We start from the raw sequence: 19,146 nt of genomic DNA, 5'->3' as shown, positions 1-19,146 counted from the left end.
AGTATAATGGTGGCATTCGGATGGATTAGAAGAAAACATTATAGTTGAATGGAAAGGGTGGATCTGGGGCAACCAGGAGGTTAAAACAATCCTGTCATGAAGTGTTGAAAAGTTGTTTGTCAGCATAGACTAGCGCTCAAATAAATGTTAGTGGAATCTGAATACTGGGCAAATTAATATTTCACTTAAACTAAGGTCTAAAACTTTTCCTGGTTCATGAATTTCAAAAGTGGCCCTAAGAATCTATAATGTATTAAGAATATTATTTGCTTCCCAATATTTCATTTACATAAGATTTTGGATCAGCTTTTTTAAATTGTTGCTTTGGGGTGCACCAAAGTGCCTTATTTTCTCGCTCACCCAGGTATGTTTCATGCTTTTTGCACTTTCCATCCTTATTCACAAACAGATTTCTAGGGAAGATTCATGCCTTGGATTGTTAATTAAAGCAATGCAGCCACAAATGGAGACTTTATATTTCATTTACACACCTGTCATCGAATCTCATTGTTTAAGAATGTAAAGAACTTGGAGACAGGACTCTGTCGGACAGAGGGGGAAACTGAGGCCGAAAGAGGATAAGTGAGCAGTCCAGGCTCACAGAGCCACGAATGGTCAAGGTGGAACAAGAATCCAGACTCTCCCACGTGGAGCCAAGAGTTCCCAAGAGAGTGGGATAAGGCTTGAATCCCCACGCAGGGTGCAAAAGCCAGGAAAGGGACTCTTTTCAGTCGTAGTTGGCCGGGGGATTTGCGAACTTTACGACCGCTGCAGCTGCAGCACAAGGCCGAACTCGGAAGCCCGGCACACAGATACCCTCTACTCTAGAGACGGTCACGACGCTCGGAAACACCGCTTCCGTTCTCGCGATACTGGCCGGCCCCTGTTCCGGGCTCCCGGCTCCCGCTAGGCCCCTCCCCTCCACCTCAGCCCCTGTGTCGTCATTTCCTGTGGGTCTACAAGCAAAAGGAGAAGATGGCGGCGCTGGGGGAACCTGTGCGACTGGAGAGGGGTGAGTGGGGCCGAGGCAGGGACCGACGTGGGCGGAGGGGGTTGGGGAGTGCCTTATCCCCGGGGGGCGTGGGGCAGCCAAGCTCCGAGACCCGGAACCAGGTTGTCCCTCGCGCTGGCGCCGGTGGCCGCCGACGTTGCTGCGCCCGGCCCCGGGGAGGCCGCTTGCTGTTCCTGACTGATCCTCAGACCCGTCCTGTGTTCACACGAACCGTTCGGGAGCACAGCACAGTTCACCACCACCACAGCCCAGTTCACCATCACCTGTCTGCATTCGCGGACACAACGCTGCACACGCTCTCCCTGGGTGGGCACGGCAGACGCAGCGTTCAGAGATGTGTCAAGCTGAGCAAACAACACACGCCCAGTTCGGACAGGCTACACACACTGCCCGGTGTTGGTGCGTGCACAACCCAGTGTCCCCGCCTTCACCCACACAGCCCAGACACACAGCGCGTTCCCACAGAACGTTCCCGCGTCCCCTTATTTGTGCCCAAAACGCATCATTACTTCCACCACAACCTCACTTGTATTCGTATTGGGGGTATTTCCTGGCTGTGGTGCCCCTCCCGGGTACGGAGAAGGTGCTTTAAAAACAATCCTACTGAGGTGGTCTGGGGAAGAAGGTTACATAACTAGGCGGAATCGTGATAGATTGTAAAATACTTGAAAGTGCAGCCTTATTCCTTCTTTACAAATTCTACGATTGCTAACTGGCTGGTGGCTTGCTTTTTAGAGCAGGCTGTCAAGGAAAATAAAACCCGTTCTGCTGAGTAATTAGAAACGGAAAAGCCAGTGGAGGTACAAAGCTATGAGCCTTAAAGGGTCCTGTTGCAGATCTTCAGCATTCCGCTCTTCCCCAAATGCTTTATTTCAAAGAATTTCAAGCATACTTTTGACACACCAGTATTAGAAGTCATCGGTAAGAGTCAAAAAGTACAAACTAAACATTTGGCGTACTAGTAGTAAACAAAGTATAGGATGGAGATTGAAAATATCTTGCAAATATTAGCATTTGCATTTACACTCTGAATATTAACTTCTGCTCTAAGAAAGGAATACATTTTTAGAATTGTATGTGGAGTCTTTCCTCATGCCTTCACACAAACCAGTGCACGCTTAACATTGTTTATCCCTTATGGTGTTCACTATTTGTAAGTCTCTTTACAAGTGATGTTGTTTTTCTCCAGCCCACCAGACCATTAATTAAAGTATCATTTTTGACAGAGGAGTAGCTACTCTGGGAAGACGTGCTAAGTTAGGCCTAAGACTGTGACATCTTCTCCCTGAACACAATGACACTGTGCTTTGTAGATGGGAACAAATTTGTTTGGTGTTAACAGGAGTAGGTGTTTTTCTTTGAAAGCCAGGTGTAGGATTCTAACATGTTGGCGGTCTTTTGTATTTTTTTTTTTTTTTTGGTCTTTTGTATTTTTAAGTGCAGTACGAAATATGAAACTTCACCTCTGGTGTTTAGTTTTGGTAGTCATGGCTTTGTTTTCTCCTATTTAAGAGTTCATTTTAGTTCCACAGTAGTTCCACAGCTCAGAACCTTAGTAGGATGAACTGCCAGTGGATGCCATTTAGCAGAATAAGAAAGTCAGATTACATCAACTCTGATTCTTAATACTTAGCATTCTGTTTAACAGACTTTATTAAGAAACTCTTCCAGCAACCCTACAGTATAAAAATAGTGCATATGATCAAGATCCTGAATGCCTTCAAAGTCGTCAAAACAAGATTCAGTGGAACCCCTTTGAGCCCATACTGGGTACAGTGTAGGTTCAGTAAAGAGTATTTTACTTTTTCAGTTTTTTGTTAATTGGAAATTTTTATAGAGCTTACATATTGTAATTTTGTAAGTCAGAATATTTGATGAACCAGCACTCCTCATTCACCAGCCATTCTGGTGGTGCGAGATCAGAATGGGGAAAGTCTTTTTCCATTGCATTGGATTAACAGCAGTTTAAGCTTTTATTACCTGAAATTGAAGAATCTACTTCTTTCTTCACTACAATTTATTCCTAGGTTTCCAAATGCAAACACGTACGAATTCTATAAAGAAAAAAGTTCCAGTCCTTCAGTATAATATAAAATTCAGAACTTCTTCCATTTAAGACAAAAGGAGGCAAGGAATTTAGAATAATAGGTACTCTAGCCCCCTGTGGTACAAAAAAAGTTAAAAACAAAAATCCAAGGGAGATAGTCAGTGTTGGAACATGACTGAATCTTGTAAAATTTCTTAATTCATAAAATACTTACCCTCACACTTCCTAACATGCCTAACTGCCTAACATGCTTAATGTATTTGTAAAGATGTGTAGAATCCCTTGTTTCTTATGATTAATTGGTCCTGACGTAACATAACATTTATGCTCGCTATATGCCAGACCCTTACCGTGTATTTTTTTAGTCTTCAGGTAATTCTTATAAAGGAGATACTGCTATTTCCATTTTACAGTGGAAAACAGACACAGGGAGGTTAAGTAACTTGCCCAAGATCACACAGCTGTTACTGAGACCAGATTCACAGTGTTTTAATTAAGACAAGCTCAGTCAAATACGTGTTTAGAAAATACAAAACAATTTAGAATAATAGGTACTCTAGCCCCCTGTGGTACAAAAAAGTTAAAAACAAAACTCCAACGAGAATTAGACAGTGTTGGAACTGACTGAATCTTTTAAAATTTCTTAATTTCTAAAATACTTACGCTCACACTTCCCAATGAGAATTGCCTAACATGCTTAATGTATCTGTATAGATGTGTAGAATCCCATACACTGTGTATCCCAAATACACTGTTAATGATCCTAAGTTGAAAACAGACCAGTTAATTTTACTCACTTCTATCATTGTTTTAAATGTGTTCCTGCGAGTAACTGCACCTATTATTGAAGAGTTTTCCTATCTACATACTTACTACGTTTCCTTTTGGGAAATAAACAGTGATTTCACTAGCACACTGTTTTATACTGTTCAGTGCTTTGGTTGCTAATGATGGTAGGTAAATTTTTATTGACTAAATAGCTTCTGATAATACTGTCAGCTTTTCTGAAGCAGTACAGTGTTCATGTGTCTATGACATTTGAGCTCCAGTCCTTTCCTGTGACATTTAGTACTTTATATTTGATTTTCCTGTGTCTCTCAAAGATGCTGTTTTCCAGATTTTATGCTGGTGCAACATCAATATTCCTAATCCACAGTAAAATTTAACATTCTTCTCAGACTTTACATTCCCATTCTCCATACATGAACACACACACAAACACACCACACACAAGTTCATACTCATGCTTTTTTTCTCTGTGTTATACGTATTTCTTGTTAGTCATTAAGGAATGAATCCTAAATGCTGCGCTGTTACACAAGCATTTAGAGAGTATTCTGGGACTTCCCTGGCAGTCCAGTGGTTAAGACTCCAAGCTTCCACTGCAGGGGGCACGGGTTCGGTTCCTGGATGGGGAACTGAGAGCCTGCATGTTGCGTGGCATGGCCAAAAAAGAAATAAATATTAGAGAATATTTTGAGAAAATTATCTATCAGTATGTGTTTGTTTAACTATAGATATTTGTAGAGCAATTGAATTGTTGGAAAAACTGCAAAGGAGTGGAGAGGTACCACCACAGAAACTGCAGGCTTTACAAAGAGTCCTTCAAAGTGAATTCTGCAATGCTGTAAGAGAGGTGAGTAAATGGTATTAAAATTTACTAAAAATTTGAGTTAATTAGGGTAAGATAATATTCTGAAATTTGGGTTCAGAGTTTCTTAAAAAAGTGAACTTTAGAACCTGCCTCTCTTGTTTTTGGAATTTCTAATAGAAAAACATTTTACAAAGATGCATAACTTTGTCTAAAATTTTAACACATTCAGTAACTTCACAAAGAGCTCAAACATGGTATATTCTGAGATTTAAAATCTCAATAATAACTTCGGGTTTTGCAGGTATATGAACATGTTTACGAGACTGTGGACATCAGTAGCAGTCCTGAAGTGAGAGCTAATGCGACTGCAAAGGTACATTTTTTTCATTTATTAAAAGGGAGAGGATTCTTCATAAATTAAAGGTTTAAAATGTGCAATTATTAGATTCACGATAGGCTTATTTTGAAAACTAACAGTATCTTTCAAGGTACACTAAACTTCTCAATTCCTGAGAAATAGGACTTTTTAAATTGGTTTTACAAAAGATATTTTATGCAGTTTAGATGATGCATTAAAAATATACTTGCACACAAATAATACATAGTTGCTATATGTAATGTATATATCATTATTTAAATATCAAAATTCTGAGGTATGAATTATTAGCCTCACTTTATTGGTGGGGAAGTATCAGATTAGGTTACTTACCTCAGACCACACCAATAGTTAATGGTAGATCTGGGGTACTCCCCCCAAGTTGCCCTTCACTTTCTCCTTAACCTTAACTCTGCAAATAGGAGGTTACCTCTTCAGAGCTGCAGGTGGTAGGTTTTATGTGCTTTTCTCTGCCAGTATTTTCCTCAGATAATTCAAGCATTGACCTCAGTGTCCATCATATGTGGTTAGAATAAGTTAATATCGGCAGTAGGTGACTTGAACTAGTCATTAATAGGTAATTTTTCATTGATAGTTACTGGTTCACAAAAGGCAGTATTGGATTCTCTGTTGAGTACAAACACTTAAACATGTGGATATTATTTGACAGAGTAGGAAAAAAACGATTAAAACTTGGGTTTAATTGCTGACTTTCACAACTTCCTGAATTTCTGAGCCTCAGTTCCATTATCTGTAAAATGAGGCCTCTTTCAGAGCTTAGAATGTGGTGGTATTCAACAAATCTTGATTTTCTTTCTCTCTTCCTTCCTATGTTTGCTCACGTACCCTGATCCAACACACAAAAAAATAGTACCAGATTACTTAATTATCTTTAAAAGCAAAATGAAACCCAGAATCTCAACTCTGTTAGAATTAGTCTAGATTAGTCTAAATTTGAAAGTTTTAAAGATGTGGCTCTGTTTCACAATTCACATTGACTCTGTGTACCCCTCTTTTTTTCAATATTGAGTTATTTCTTGATGAGTTAGTATACAGTGCAAATAGTACAGCCGCCAGAATGACTGCATTACAAGGACAGCTGCCTCTGTACAGGTTGCGTAGGTGGGCTGCGCCCTGCCCAGAAGCCCCTGGAGGGGCCAGGCTTCCCAGCCCCCAGAGCTCAGGGCTGCTGGCATGTGAGGGGAGGGGTTCCCCTCTTTAGGGTGCACATTGTTCATCTTCCTAGCAAGCCTGCTTGCCAAGCACTGCACAGAAGTTCTGGGCACTGAAAGGCCTAGGAGTGGCCTGAACGACCTTAACGCTTCCTGCATAATCCCAGGGTAGGCTTTTCACTCATTCTCCTTAAAACACCATCTGCTTAGCTTACCTTCACTGTCAGTGCATTTGTGGGCATTCAGACATCAAAAATATTTACTTCAAAAGTGGTATTTAAAAAGGGACAAAAGAATGAAGTGAACAGGGGCTTCACTGGTGGCACAGTGGTTGAGAGTCCGCCTGCCGATGCAGGGGACACGGGTTCCTGCCCGGGTCCGGGAAGATCCCACATGCCGCGGAGCAGCTGGGCCCGTGAGCCATGGCCGCTGAGCCTGCGCGTCCGGAGCCTGTACTCCACAACGGGAGAGGCCACAGCGGTGAGAGGCCTGCATACCGAAAAAAAAAAAAAAAAAAAAAAAAGAATGAAGTGAACAAATGTCCTATTTTTTTAAGTACGTAAAATTTTCTTTCAGGCTACTGTTGCTGCATTTGCTGCCAGTGAAGGACATTCTCATCCTCGAGTTGTTGAGCTCCCAAAAACAGAAGAAGGCCTTGGATTCAATATTATGGGAGGCAAAGAACAAAACTCTCCAATCTATATATCCCGAATAATTCCAGGTGGAATTGCTGATAGACACGGGGGTCTCAAGCGAGGAGATCAGCTCCTTTCTGTTAATGGAGTGGTAGGGATGCATTTTATTTCTGCTTGTAGCAATGTGTTGTGACCACTTGGGGGTGTACTTGAGTTATAGAAACAGAAGATGTAGGGAAAAACCAAAGAAGCTTTGTAGTTTAGAAATCCCTTGGGGGAATCTTAGGCACTACTATTTAGTAGAGTGATACTTTTGAAGCACTTTGTGTGTGTTTTGCTTCTTTCCAATGTAAATTAGCAATGCTTAGTGTGATTTTTATGAAGTAACTAAGCTCATTAGTAGTTAAGGCAATACATTAAATTAAAAGTCTACCCTCAATTTAGTCTTATAGAATGGCAATTGCCTGATGTACTTCTAACCTAGTGAAATAATAGGGCATGTAGATTGATATGCTAATTATTTGGAACCTAAAGAGCCAGTTCCTAAACTACAAAGAGAATATGATTTAGCAGAGGATTTTACACTGATTAAAATGATAAAGCAGGATTATTTCCTAGGTTTATAGTTTGAAATATAACATTAAAAATTTTTTACTTGTGTATATTTTAAACATTTTTCATTTTGAGTTACTTACAAAACCTAGATATTAATTGTGTTTATGTCTGTGTGGTTTTTCTTTTCCTAGAGCGTTGAAGGAGAACATCATGAAAAAGCTGTAGAACTGCTGAAAGCAGCTCAAGGAAAGGTTAAATTAGTTGTACGGTACACACCCAAGGTCTTGGAAGAAATGGAGTCACGCTTTGAAAAAATGAGATCAGCAAAGCGCAGGCAACAGACCTAAAACTTTATACTCCATTTTGCTTTTAGATAGAGAAGTTTTACTTGTGACCTACTGATGGCTGCAATGCCAATGATTGTAAAAAAAAAAAAAAAAAAAACTTCCCATGAAATCCTCCTTGCCATTTTATAAATGCCTATTTTAACATCATTTATGGTTCCAGAGATGCATACACTTTTTTCTGACAAGAAAAAGTAAAAAGGTGATGAGGGCAATTCCGTCCTGCTGTTTTTACAGGCCTTTTTCAACAAACGCAGATTTTGTCATAAAGTTGTTATAGATTTTTAAAAATGCTTTTTTAATATTAAAATGTACTTTTACATTCTTAACCTTTTTTTAGGGAAAAAAAGTTTTCTTTATTTGGCTGCTTATTTAAAAATAACAGTTCTCCATTCTTTTCTTTGCTTTTTTTTCCACCTGTAACATTTCTTTATGGTTTTCCAAGAAATTAAACATAACAGTCTCAGCTACAGCAGTTTATTACACTATCAATGTTAACATTGATGCGTTTTGTATTTGGAACACACACATAATATATATTATCAATGGTAAATTATAACTCAGCACAGTGGAAGTTTTTTACTTTTATTTAAACATAATATATAATGAATATTCATTTATACTGATTTATAAAAGTTTTTAAACACTGATACAATCATTGCTAAAATATGTATTCTTTCATAATATTTGAGTAGTGAGGCAAGAGAATGTAATTTGATTGTTAGCAATACTGATAACATCTTTCTATTTATAGTCAACAATATATCATAAATTACAAATGCAAAAAGAGGTTTAGGTTTCATCTTTTGCAGATTTTTTTAATGCTATTCATTTTTATTTAAATATATTTCTTATATTTTCATCGTTCCATTTCTAGAGATGAGCCAGTTAATTTGTGGTGGGAAATAGCAAAGAAGAAAAAGTAATACCTTTAACCTCACTAGGCTCAAGAGTTACACACTCTTAAGTAGCTCAATTTAAAGACTTGATATTAAATAGGAAAAAGATAGAAGGGTATATTTAAGATATATAGAAATCATGAGGTGATACATTCATAAGAATCTGCAGACGCTTTGTCAAAATGAGTAAGAACTCATTCACTAGTTGGATTTAGAGATGTGATCTTTATGATTCAGCTATAATGATGGGAATTCTGAGATACTTTGATTTGTCCACTGGATGTCACTGTTTTACTGAAAGGCAGCTATTAGTGGATGATGGTGACTGAGGTCTTTTTAAAGGCAGAAATTAAAGAGGTAAGGTTCATTTTGAGACACAACTTACAGGAACATTTGTCAGGCTTTTAAAAATTCTAAGTGACAGGTGCTAGAAAGAAAATAATGGATTGAAATACATAAGGGATTTAGAATAATTATCAACCCTGTGTAAAGAGTGGGCATTTTGTGACATTCCTTCAGGAAGAATAGAAATGTGTATCTTTTTCTGCATGTTTGTGAGCACTGTGAGTCTTAAAAGATTATTCCAGTTTCCAATGATTTTCAGAATAAAAGTCAGCATTGTTATTTATCTTTTAGGTATTGAACACTGGATTGCATGGTTGAATGTGTCTTTAGTCTGCTACAAAATGTGCTTGTTATTGATAGGATCATGTTATTAAATTGTATATTTCCAAATTAATTGATGTTTTAAAAATGTTGAGACCAAAGTAGTGTAGAAGAGTTACGGACTTAATTTAATTGTAAAATAATTAGAGGTATTTGTTGTAGAGCTTTATATATTAAAGAGCGGTATCGGTGCATATAAAAACAGTAATATTATTGTTATGCTTGTATTCTTGCATTACATGGTAACTAAACCCTGAAGAAATCTTAGTATTACTACAGCTGCAGTAGCTTTTAAGGGTGTGTCAACATTTCATTATAAATTATAACTTCCTGGTTCAGTATCTCAGCTGTTTCAGAACTTTCAGCCAAGTTAAACCTTTCTTGGTGTTGAAACTTAGTAAGTTGAGTAAGCTATTTTTTGTTTCTTCTAGAGTAATCCACAATCTGTTCTTTGTGTGGGTTGGCACTTATTTGTAATTCTTAAAATATGGATAGCTTAAAAGAGCCAAATACAGTAGTTTTGCTTGCTCCCGTTGAGCATGAGTAGCAGTAGTTTATTTTCTTTAATGCAGTTTTCATAGCATATCCCAGAATTTTAAATCCTGACCGTAGAAAAATGCAGCCATTCAGTGGCAGAGATGTACGATAGTGGTCTAGTATAGTGAGGAAATGAAGGCAATTCTCATCTTATAAATGTATGATTCATGAACATAACTAGGTACACAGTAAGTATATAGTAGGTCTTTGATTTGTAAATTATAAATATAAATTATCTTCCCTTCCCAATTTCCATTTATTTTCTTGGTATTTCAAAATGAGTTGACTCAGTGATTCTCAGCCTTAGCTGCGCATTAGAATACCCTGCAGGCCTTTAAAAAATAATGACACTTGAGTCCCATCTGATACCAACTCAATCAGAATCTCTGAGGTGGGGCCAGATGTTTAGTTTTTCAGAGCTTTCCAGCTGGTTCTAAAGGACACTGAGGGTTGAGAACCACTTGTTTTCCCCTTTATAAAATGCTCTAAGTACACTTTTGGAAGTATCAGAATAATTCAGTTTACAGCTACTACTAAATAGCTGCAAATGTAATGATTGGTACAATTTCTTAGTAATTTCTTTAGGAAATAAAAGTACTTGGCATTCCTTATTTGGGAAGTAACTACAGCCTCCCTTTTTCTTTCTTTTTTTTTAAGTAAAATCTATCAGTAGTTTAAATGTAAACTTTTAATGTCTGTCATCTTTCTGCCCCCTTTCCCTTTAAAACTTTCAAAAAGAAATGTTTATTTGAGAAGCATATTTAAAAGTTACAGATGAGAAATATTTTCATTGATAATTATGTGCTATCTTCATATGGCCACTTTATCCATTAGTGTAACACTAGGTTATAGTGGCCTAGTTCTTTGGGGTTTGATAATTCAGATGTGTTTTTTAAAAAACAAAACAAAACATTGTCTTCCTCTTCTAAATTTTTGAAAGTTACTTTGCTCAAGTACTTTGGCTCAATACTTTGTTTACAATACAAATGGATATTATAGCATTTAATAGAAGAAATGGCTATGGATTATCTGAAAAGAATGTCAGCATGACTTGATGTAGACTTAAAAGAATATATGTTGTGAGTATTTTATTATGTGGAATGATCATTGAAATATTAAGGACTCTAGTAATTGTATTTCCTGAATAAATGTATGTTTATGAATTTTCTAACATATTTTTGTTGTTTCTCTACTGACAATCTGGTTTATAGTTTTTATTGTCCAAAATGTTACTAACAGTGTTTCTTCAAAGGTTGTTGTAGTTGTATAATGATGAAATAGTGGAAAAGCCCAAATTGCTTCCACATTAACTTTCAAGAACTTCCAAACTAATTTGTATCTGGACATAGTTTTTAAAAACGTTAGTAAACAGTATGCTTCTACTTTTAAGTTTGAAGTAAAGGAATATAATAGCCAAAATGGATTTAACGCTTTTTCAGTGGATGGCTTCATTTATCAATTTAATTCTGATTCAAAGGCTTATTTAAAATTAATTTGTATTATATTCTTGTTCTTTGGATTTGAAAAATTTTGATGCAAACTACACAATGTGCTTCTGAAAGAAATGTATAAAATAACTTTTAAATGAGGTAAAAGCATACTCTGGTGGTTACTGGAATGAAACTTCACATTCCCATATTTTGCTTTGCCTTTCGTAAAACGTAAACTACAGAAAAGATTTTCTTGTATTATTTTAAGAGAGGCTGTCTGGCATGTGATTGAGAGCACAGAATCTGGAGCCTGACTGTCCTGATTTGAATCCTAGATTCACTATGACTGTGTAATCTTACACAAGTTACCTCTCTCTGCCTTAGTTCCTTCATCTGTCGTGTGTAGTAAGGGTGCCTATACGTGTCATAGGATCTGTAAATCCCTTAGAAAGGTGCCTGCATAGTAAGTGCTGTTTGTTTGTGTTTGCTCTTATTTTCTAGTATAATAGCTTCAGGACCTTATTAGCTAAAGCAAGACATTGTGGCCAAATAATTAAAATTAGCAAGTTCTTATTTTTGATGCCTAGAAAACATAACCAACCTTTAAATTATGCTTGAAAATAAGAAATAAGATTCATAGGAATTTTCAGATTTCACTCTGATCAAATAAACTCCTGGAATTCTAAAAGTAGTGGAGTTTGAGGGATGTAGGGTTGAGGTCACATTCAGAATGAAAATCATGAGAAAATAAGTCCCAATAAGGGACTTGTTAAATCAGAAAAGCAATTTGTGGGGAGGATATGTCCTAGAGACAGTGGATTGCTGGAATGGGCTTCAGACAGTACAAGGCATAATTCACCATAGTGAATTTTTTAAAGGCATAAAATTATACAAGCAACCAGGGGTACAACGAAATATATTGTTAGCCCTCAGTTTCTTCAAAATTTCAGTAAACCAGAATACCCATTCTCTAAATCTTTAAATTCTAGTTTTGTTATATTCATTATTATTGATTATTCTGGTTTTAATATGAAAAGTTTTGTACATGTATTTCTTTAGTGGCAGTTTTTTGTACATTTATTTCTTTGGTGGCAGAAAGCCTGCGTGAAATCTTTAGGACTCACTTTATATACAGAGCAAAAGTAAATTCATGTAGAGCCCATTTGTCAACTTTATTTTGATTTAAACTTCTTTAAAAAAAAAAAAAAAGGACAAGCACTTCACACCAACAGCAAGTTATGTGTAAGAGCTCTCCTAATTCTCATCAGCTACAGAAGCATATTTTGGACACAGTCAAGATTTGGTCCTTTTAAAACGTTTTCTTTAGGAGAGAAAGCTTGGAAGAATTCTAATTTGTTAGTCTCTCCAGAGTTGTTCTAAACAATTGGATTAAAAACTTTAGCCGTTGGCTGCAGATAAGGTCCCTTTACATGGCAGTTACTGCATTTCATCAGAGAGTAACAAAAACCCAAACGTTTAATTTTGTTTTTGTTTTTTGTTTTTTTTTTTTTTTTTTTTCTTTTTTGCGGTATGCGGGCCTCTCACTGTTGCGGCCTCTCCCGTTGCGGAGCACAGGCTCCGGACGCGCAGGCCCAGCGGCCACGGCTCACGGACGCAGCCGCTCCGCGGCATGTGGGATCCTCCCGGACCAGGGCACGAACCCGTGTCCCCTGCATCGGCAGGCGGACTCTCAACCACTGCGCCACCAGGGAAGCCCTTGTTTTTGTTTTTTATTTGGCAAAGAAGTGCAATCTGAAAGCATGAAATAGCCAAGGGAAAATTTTTATTTCTGGTATCTCTTACTTGACGTACGTTGAACCCAGAGTTGAGGTGCTAAATTTTGACTTTGTGTTTTAAGGTATTGTGGGTTGAATTGTGTGTTGTCTCCCCCACCCCCAAAAGATATGTTGGAGTCTTAACCCCTCAGAATGTGACTTCATTTGGAGATAGGGTCTTTAGAGATGATAAAGTGAGATGATTAGGGTGGGCCTACTCTAGTATGGCTGCTGTCCTTATAAAAAAGGACACACACGCACAGGGAGAACACCATGGGAAGATGAAGGCAGAGATTGGGGTGATAGTTCTACAAGCCAAGAAATGTCAAAGATTAACAGCAAACCACCAGAAACAAGGAGAGGCATGAACAGATTCTCTCGTCAGCCCTCAGAAGGAACCAGGCCTATGGACACCTTGATCTGGGACTTCGAGCCTCCAAAACTGGAACGTTAAATTTCTTCAAGCCACCCAGTTTGTGGTACTTCACTACGGCAGCCCTAGAAAACAAATGCATAAGAATCCATGTTCTGGTGGCATCACTGTTGAAAATGGGTGCTGAAGCAAAATTAAGTGTGGCTCCTCCTTTGTGCAATAAAAGGGTCTCAGTAGAAATGGTTTTGGTTAAGAAACGATGGAGTCCTGGCCTCTGGGGATGAGGGGAGGGGTTCTTTGCTGTGGTTGAAATGCTTATAACACCCATGCATCTGTGTAATTGAGCAGTGCCTCCAATGGCTTCCTGGGCTTATCAGCCCCTCAGAACTTAGCTTTTTCTTTTTAGCTGCCAGTTACTGAATTAGCTGTATCGTTCTCAACTCAAGGACTTTCCAGGAGTTGGCAGTGGCAGAATATTCAGCACTGAGGAGAGGCGTTTCTGCAGCAGCCCTTGCTCTGATGGGAACATGAGCGTTTGTCTCTGGCCATTTCACCCTGTAAAGGTTTGTACTGGCTCCTTGTGCGTGCCTGATGCAAAGCAGTAATTCAGCCACAACTGATTGTGCTGTTCCCTCCTTAAAACTTCCCCTTGTGCTTAGGATAAAATCCAGATCCCTTGCCGTGATTTAAAAGGTTCTGCATAATCCATTCCCTACTTCCTCTCAAGCCTCGTCTCATCCTAGTGCCCCATTTGCTCTACTCCACTCCAAATCCCCCTCACTGGAAGGCTTGCCCTCTGGTTCTTCCCCTGGGTGGCTGCTCATTCAGGTGTAAGCTGGAGTCACCACCTCTGTTAAGCCTCCATCTGTTCCATCTAAAGGTAGGTTCCTCTATTAATATGGCAACACCTTGTTTCCTTGTTTGTATTACGTGCTTAATTGTGCCTTTCCCATTAGAATTTTTAAGTTCTAATCACAGCAAGAAGGGTCCCAACTTTTGTTCACATTTGTTCCCCCATCGCCTAGCACAGTATGGTGACTTGTTATATATATCCTGTTGAATTGGCTTTTCATAATTCCACAGGTAGATCAAGAACTTACATTGGAACCATATAAAAACAATAACGATGGTGTACACCAAGATAGGGGCACATAACTTTCACAGAATCAGAGAAACCAAACAGTTTTTCCAGAATCACACTGTTAGTGATTAACACAGCCAAGATTAAATCTCAAATTTATTTTCAAAACCCATACTTTTCCACCAGTGCCACACTGCACTTTTAACTAGTATTTTCCTCTTTTTTTTCTTTTCTGGCCATGCCATGTGACATGAGGAATCTTAGTTCCCCAACCAGGGATTGAACCTGTGCCCCCTGCAGTGGAAGCATGGAGTCTTAACCACTGCACCACCAGGGAAGTCCCCTCCTCTCATTCATTTCTTAAAAAACTTATTGTAGTTGATTTATTGTACAATGTTCATTTCTGCTGTACAGCAAAGTGATTCAGTTCTACACATTGTTCTTCATATTCTTTTCCATTATGGTTTATCACAGGATATGTAGAGTTCCCTGTGCTATACAGTAGATCTTGTTGTTTATCCATGCTATATATAATAGTTTTTTTGTTTTGCTTTGGTTTGGTTTGGTTTTTCTGGCCACGCCATGCAGCTTGCAAGACCTTAGTTCCCCAACCAGTGATTGAACCCAGGACCACGGCAGTGAAAACACTGAGTCACAACCGCTGGACCGCCAGGGAATTCCCAGTAGTTTTTTTCTTTTTTTAATTGAAGTATAGTTGAAGTACAATGTTGTGTTAGTTTCAGGTGTACAGCAAAGTGATTCAGTTATACATACATACGTATCTTTTTTTCCTCATGTCTTAGCTTTCTCAGTGATTTGGGTGGGTTTTTGTTTATTTGGCTGCTCTGGGTTTTAGTTGCAGCATGTGGGATCTTCGTTGTGGCATGCGGGATCTTTAGTTGTGGCATGTGGGATCTTTAGTTGTGGCATGCGGGATCTTTAGTTGCAGCACGCAGCATCTTTTTTTTAGTTGCGGCATGTGGAATCTAGTCCCCTGACCAGGGATCGAACCCCGACCCCCTGCATTGGAAGTGCAGAGTCTTAACCACTGGACCACCAGGGGAGTCTAGGTGTTTTTGGTTTAGATGTTTTCTTTTTTGAGCTAGAGTCCTGTGTCACACATGCACAAAAGCAGGAGAGTCAGAGGAATAAGAAAACAATGTACTTTTAGGTGGTGATGAGTGTTAGGAAGTCCAGCAGGGTAAGAAGGCTGAGAGCCAAAGAGAAAATAAGACTCAGGGACATTAAATCACTTGTCAAGGTTCACAATCAGTGATGCTACAGTCCCTTCACATTCTGGGCTGTTTGAGATGGGCTCGGGGACACCGGCCTACCATATCTGAGCAGCTAGCTTTGTGATTTTCTTTGGAGCCTCCATACAGCACCAACTGCACATCCCATAATGCTTACAGTGACAGTACTTTTTTTTTTTTTTTTTTGCGGTACGCAGGCCTCTCACTGTTGTGGCCTCTCCCGTTGCGGAGCACAGGCTCCGGACGCGCAGGCTCAGCAGTCACGGCTCACGGGCCCAGCCGCTCCGCGGCATGTGGGATCCTCCCGGACCTGGGCACGAACCCGCGTCGCCTGCATCGGCAGGCGGACTCCCAACCACTGCGCCACCAGGGAAGCCCCTAGCACTATCTTTCAAGGCTTTACTCTGTGCTGATGAGCCCTTTCTATTAGTTGTCCTTACCATTTATTTCCACTGGCTCCCCACCCCAGCTGGAATACTAATCTAAGCACCTCACCATGACCCCCTAGCCCTGTATGGCCAGCCTCTGCAGCCTTCCTCACGCTCTTTCCCCTCTCTAGTCCCACTCGTCCCCTTTCTGCAACATGACAGGCCTTACACTTGCTGTTCCCTCAGCCTGAAATCTCCTTCACCCTCTGCTGATAGGTATTTGTCTATTTTGTCAGCCCACTCCCCCTTCAAGATCATAAACTTCTTGAGGACAGGCAGCCCTCTGTTTTGTTTCCTGCCATGTACCCAGAGCTGAGAACAATGCCTGGCACATGGCAGACGATCCATACTTGTTGAGAGAACGATATGAGAGAACACAATGATGCTATTTTAGAGAGAGAGGACAGGAAAGGCCTCTCTGAGGAGATGACATTTGAACAGAAACCTGAATGGTATGAATTGAAGAAGTCATCTATGTGACTATCTGGGGAGTTGGGGTTTGGACAGGGCCCAATAAATAGTTTCTCTTCCCCACTATGTTTCTGAATATGGCAGGAAATAAATGAGTTGGCAGATGGGGACCAAAATACCACCTTTATTATTTATTCATTCATACTCCGAGTATTTATTGATTATCTACTCTGTGCCAGTCACGTTTTAGAGGGTAGGGGTGCAGTAGAGAACAGAAACGAAGCCCTTGCCCCCTGGAGCTCACTTTCTGTTAAAGATGGGTCAGGCATACATACCTTAGGCTTAATAAGAAAAGTGCTTCCTCAAATCAGCCATATTGACCCTCTTCATCTGGACCATGACTGAGTTCTCATCATCTCCATTCCTCAGGGGCAGAGCTTGCTCACTCCCTAGACCCCATCCCTAGAAGGGCAGAGGTGAGACAGAAATGCCTCTTCCTTCTTCCCAGATTTACCAATCTCCCATGGTGTGAATGCTTCTAAGGGGGGAAGCAGTTAGGAGTAGCAACTGAGATGGAAGTTAAAACCTAGAAATTGTGGTGTCCTTGTAGCCCGATAAAAATGTAAACATGTAAATAATTTCGTAAACAGAGTGGCTGGAAATAAAACAAATTTTTAAACCACCACTTAAACAATTCTTAAAATTTGCAAATATTGGCAGAATTGGAATTTTTAAATCTAAATGTGTCATTTTATAATATGAACATTTTTCTTTTAAAGCTGATTAAGGAAGGAGTCAATAACACGCACACACCCCCTTTTATCCCCACCTTCTTCTTTTAACTAGAACCTCACAGATTTCTTAAACTGTATATAACCTTTTTCTCCTACCTTTTTATATTTTACCACCAGGTGGCACTAAAGTGCTGTTGATTCTACTTTAGAATTTTCTAGTAGTTCTTGCTAATTAAAGATCAGGCCTAAGTTTTAAAATGTACCCAATCTTTTCTTTAAAGCCCCAAATTAATATTTCAATGTATTTTATGAAGTTCAAACCTTTGTAAAAGTGGAAAGAAAACTTTCCAAACACATTCTAAAAGAAAACAAAACAAACCTATATAAATTACCAAATTACAAGAATATCTACCATTCAGTATATAGGTTTTGGGGAGGGAGGAGAGGATGACTGATTTAGTATTGTTTGGGCCCTTCTACTAAGTATGAACAACTTAAGTTGACTGGAAATTATTTTTGTCTTTACATCTTTCAGTTATCTTCACCCAAATTCAAACTGGATGTTTGATCAAGAGAAAAGTCGTTTCAGAGGGGACATGGTAAGTTCCCTTAAATAAATCAAAAACTGAGGTACTGGGATTAACTGGCTTTCTATGACACTAAATTTGTTTTTTTTTTTAAATGTTCTCTTTTCCATGAAAATTAAAAATACATATTAAACCAAGTATAGGGTGGAAAGAGCAACTGACCTAGATATTAGCTCCAGTTCTGCCAGTGACTCAGTATGTTGCCTTTGGTAATTTAGTTATCCTCTGTGGGTCTGATTTCTCTCTGGTAAATGAGGTTTAACCTATGATCTCCAAAGTTCCTTCTGTTTCTGAGGATTTCAAAAGTATCAAGAAGAAAGTTTGGCACAGCATAAGACAGAACTTTCTAACAGCCAGAACTGCCACTACCAATGGGAGTGTGAATGAGCTGACGGTAGCTGTATCCAAAAGAAGCAGAGATGCCATTGAACATTCTTAAGACTTAGGCAGGTGATTGAACAAGCCTTAAGGTCCTTTTTAAGCCTAAATTTCTTAATTCTGTAAGTTAAATTGAATTGTAAGCTGCCTGACAGGAGAGACTCCAAATCATACCTTATATTCAGAGGCCGACAACAAAATGCACCTCTCAGATCTCTGACTGTAGGGAGATTAACTGACCAACAATCCTGCTGATTACATCAGAATCAGGAACTTTTTAAATATGGAGAATCCCAGGCCCTATTTCAGACCTACTGTGTCAGAATCAATGGAGGTGGAATTTCTATGTTTAAAATCTTCTCCAATGACTTCCCTCGTGGTCCAGCAGTTGAGACTCCTTGCTCCCAATGCAGGGAGCCTGGGTTTGCTCCCTGGTCAGGGAACTAGATCCCACATGCCGCAACTAAGAGCCTGTGTGCCACAACTAAAGGAAGATCCAGCATGCCACAGCTGAGACCTGGCACAGCCAAATAAATAAATAAATATTAAAAAAAAAATCTTTTCCAAGTGATTTACCTGTGGACTGACCTGCATAAATCTAAACTGTTCAGTCCCCAACAGAGTAAGTTGTGAGGCCTAGGTGCATGGTAACTATTCCTTGAAGAAAAAAATCCCCCCCAAAAAATGTTGAAAAGCTTGACAAGTTTGTGTTATTTTGGAATAAAAGGAGAAACTGGCAAAGTTACTATAATGTGTTTCCCTAATATCTCAAGGTCCTCCATTTTCTCTTTCATATTGAATTTTTTTAAAACTTTCCTCATAATGTTCTATGAACTGAATTCATATATTTTAACACTAA

The 19,146-nt window shown here is 39.0% G+C and overlaps 1 protein-coding gene across 1 annotated transcript; it reads left to right on the top strand.

The window, feature by feature from the left end:
• The first annotated feature begins 951 nt into the window (after positions 1-951).
• LIN7C (lin-7 homolog C, crumbs cell polarity complex component) lies at positions 952-11,008 on the top strand. The gene is made up of 5 exons (XM_065882329.1): positions 952-1,012; positions 4,577-4,695; positions 4,955-5,026; positions 6,778-6,987; positions 7,583-11,008. The coding sequence occupies exons 1-5, from the start codon at positions 976-978 to the stop codon at positions 7,736-7,738; spliced, it is 594 nt and encodes a 197-aa protein (XP_065738401.1). The 5' UTR covers positions 952-975; the 3' UTR covers positions 7,739-11,008.
• The last annotated feature ends 8,138 nt before the right edge of the window (positions 11,009-19,146 follow it).

Source organism: Phocoena phocoena, chromosome 8, assembly GCF_963924675.1.
Source record: "Phocoena phocoena chromosome 8, mPhoPho1.1, whole genome shotgun sequence".
Classification (NCBI taxonomy): domain Eukaryota; kingdom Metazoa; phylum Chordata; class Mammalia; order Artiodactyla; family Phocoenidae; genus Phocoena; species Phocoena phocoena.
Note: the sequence above shows the minus strand (reverse complement) of the source record. Positions and strands in the feature narration are given on the sequence as shown.

Excerpts from the sequence above, each read along its gene's own strand:
- LIN7C (XM_065882329.1), top strand. The coding sequence starts at position 976 with ATGGCGGCGCTGGGGGAACCTGTGCGACTGGAGAGGG. Across the intron at positions 5,027-6,777 it reads GAGCTAATGCGACTGCAAAG|GCTACTGTTGCTGCATTTGC; the intron begins GTACATTTTTTT and ends ATTTTCTTTCAG. Across the intron at positions 6,988-7,582 it reads TCCTTTCTGTTAATGGAGTG|AGCGTTGAAGGAGAACATCA; the intron begins GTAGGGATGCAT and ends TTCTTTTCCTAG.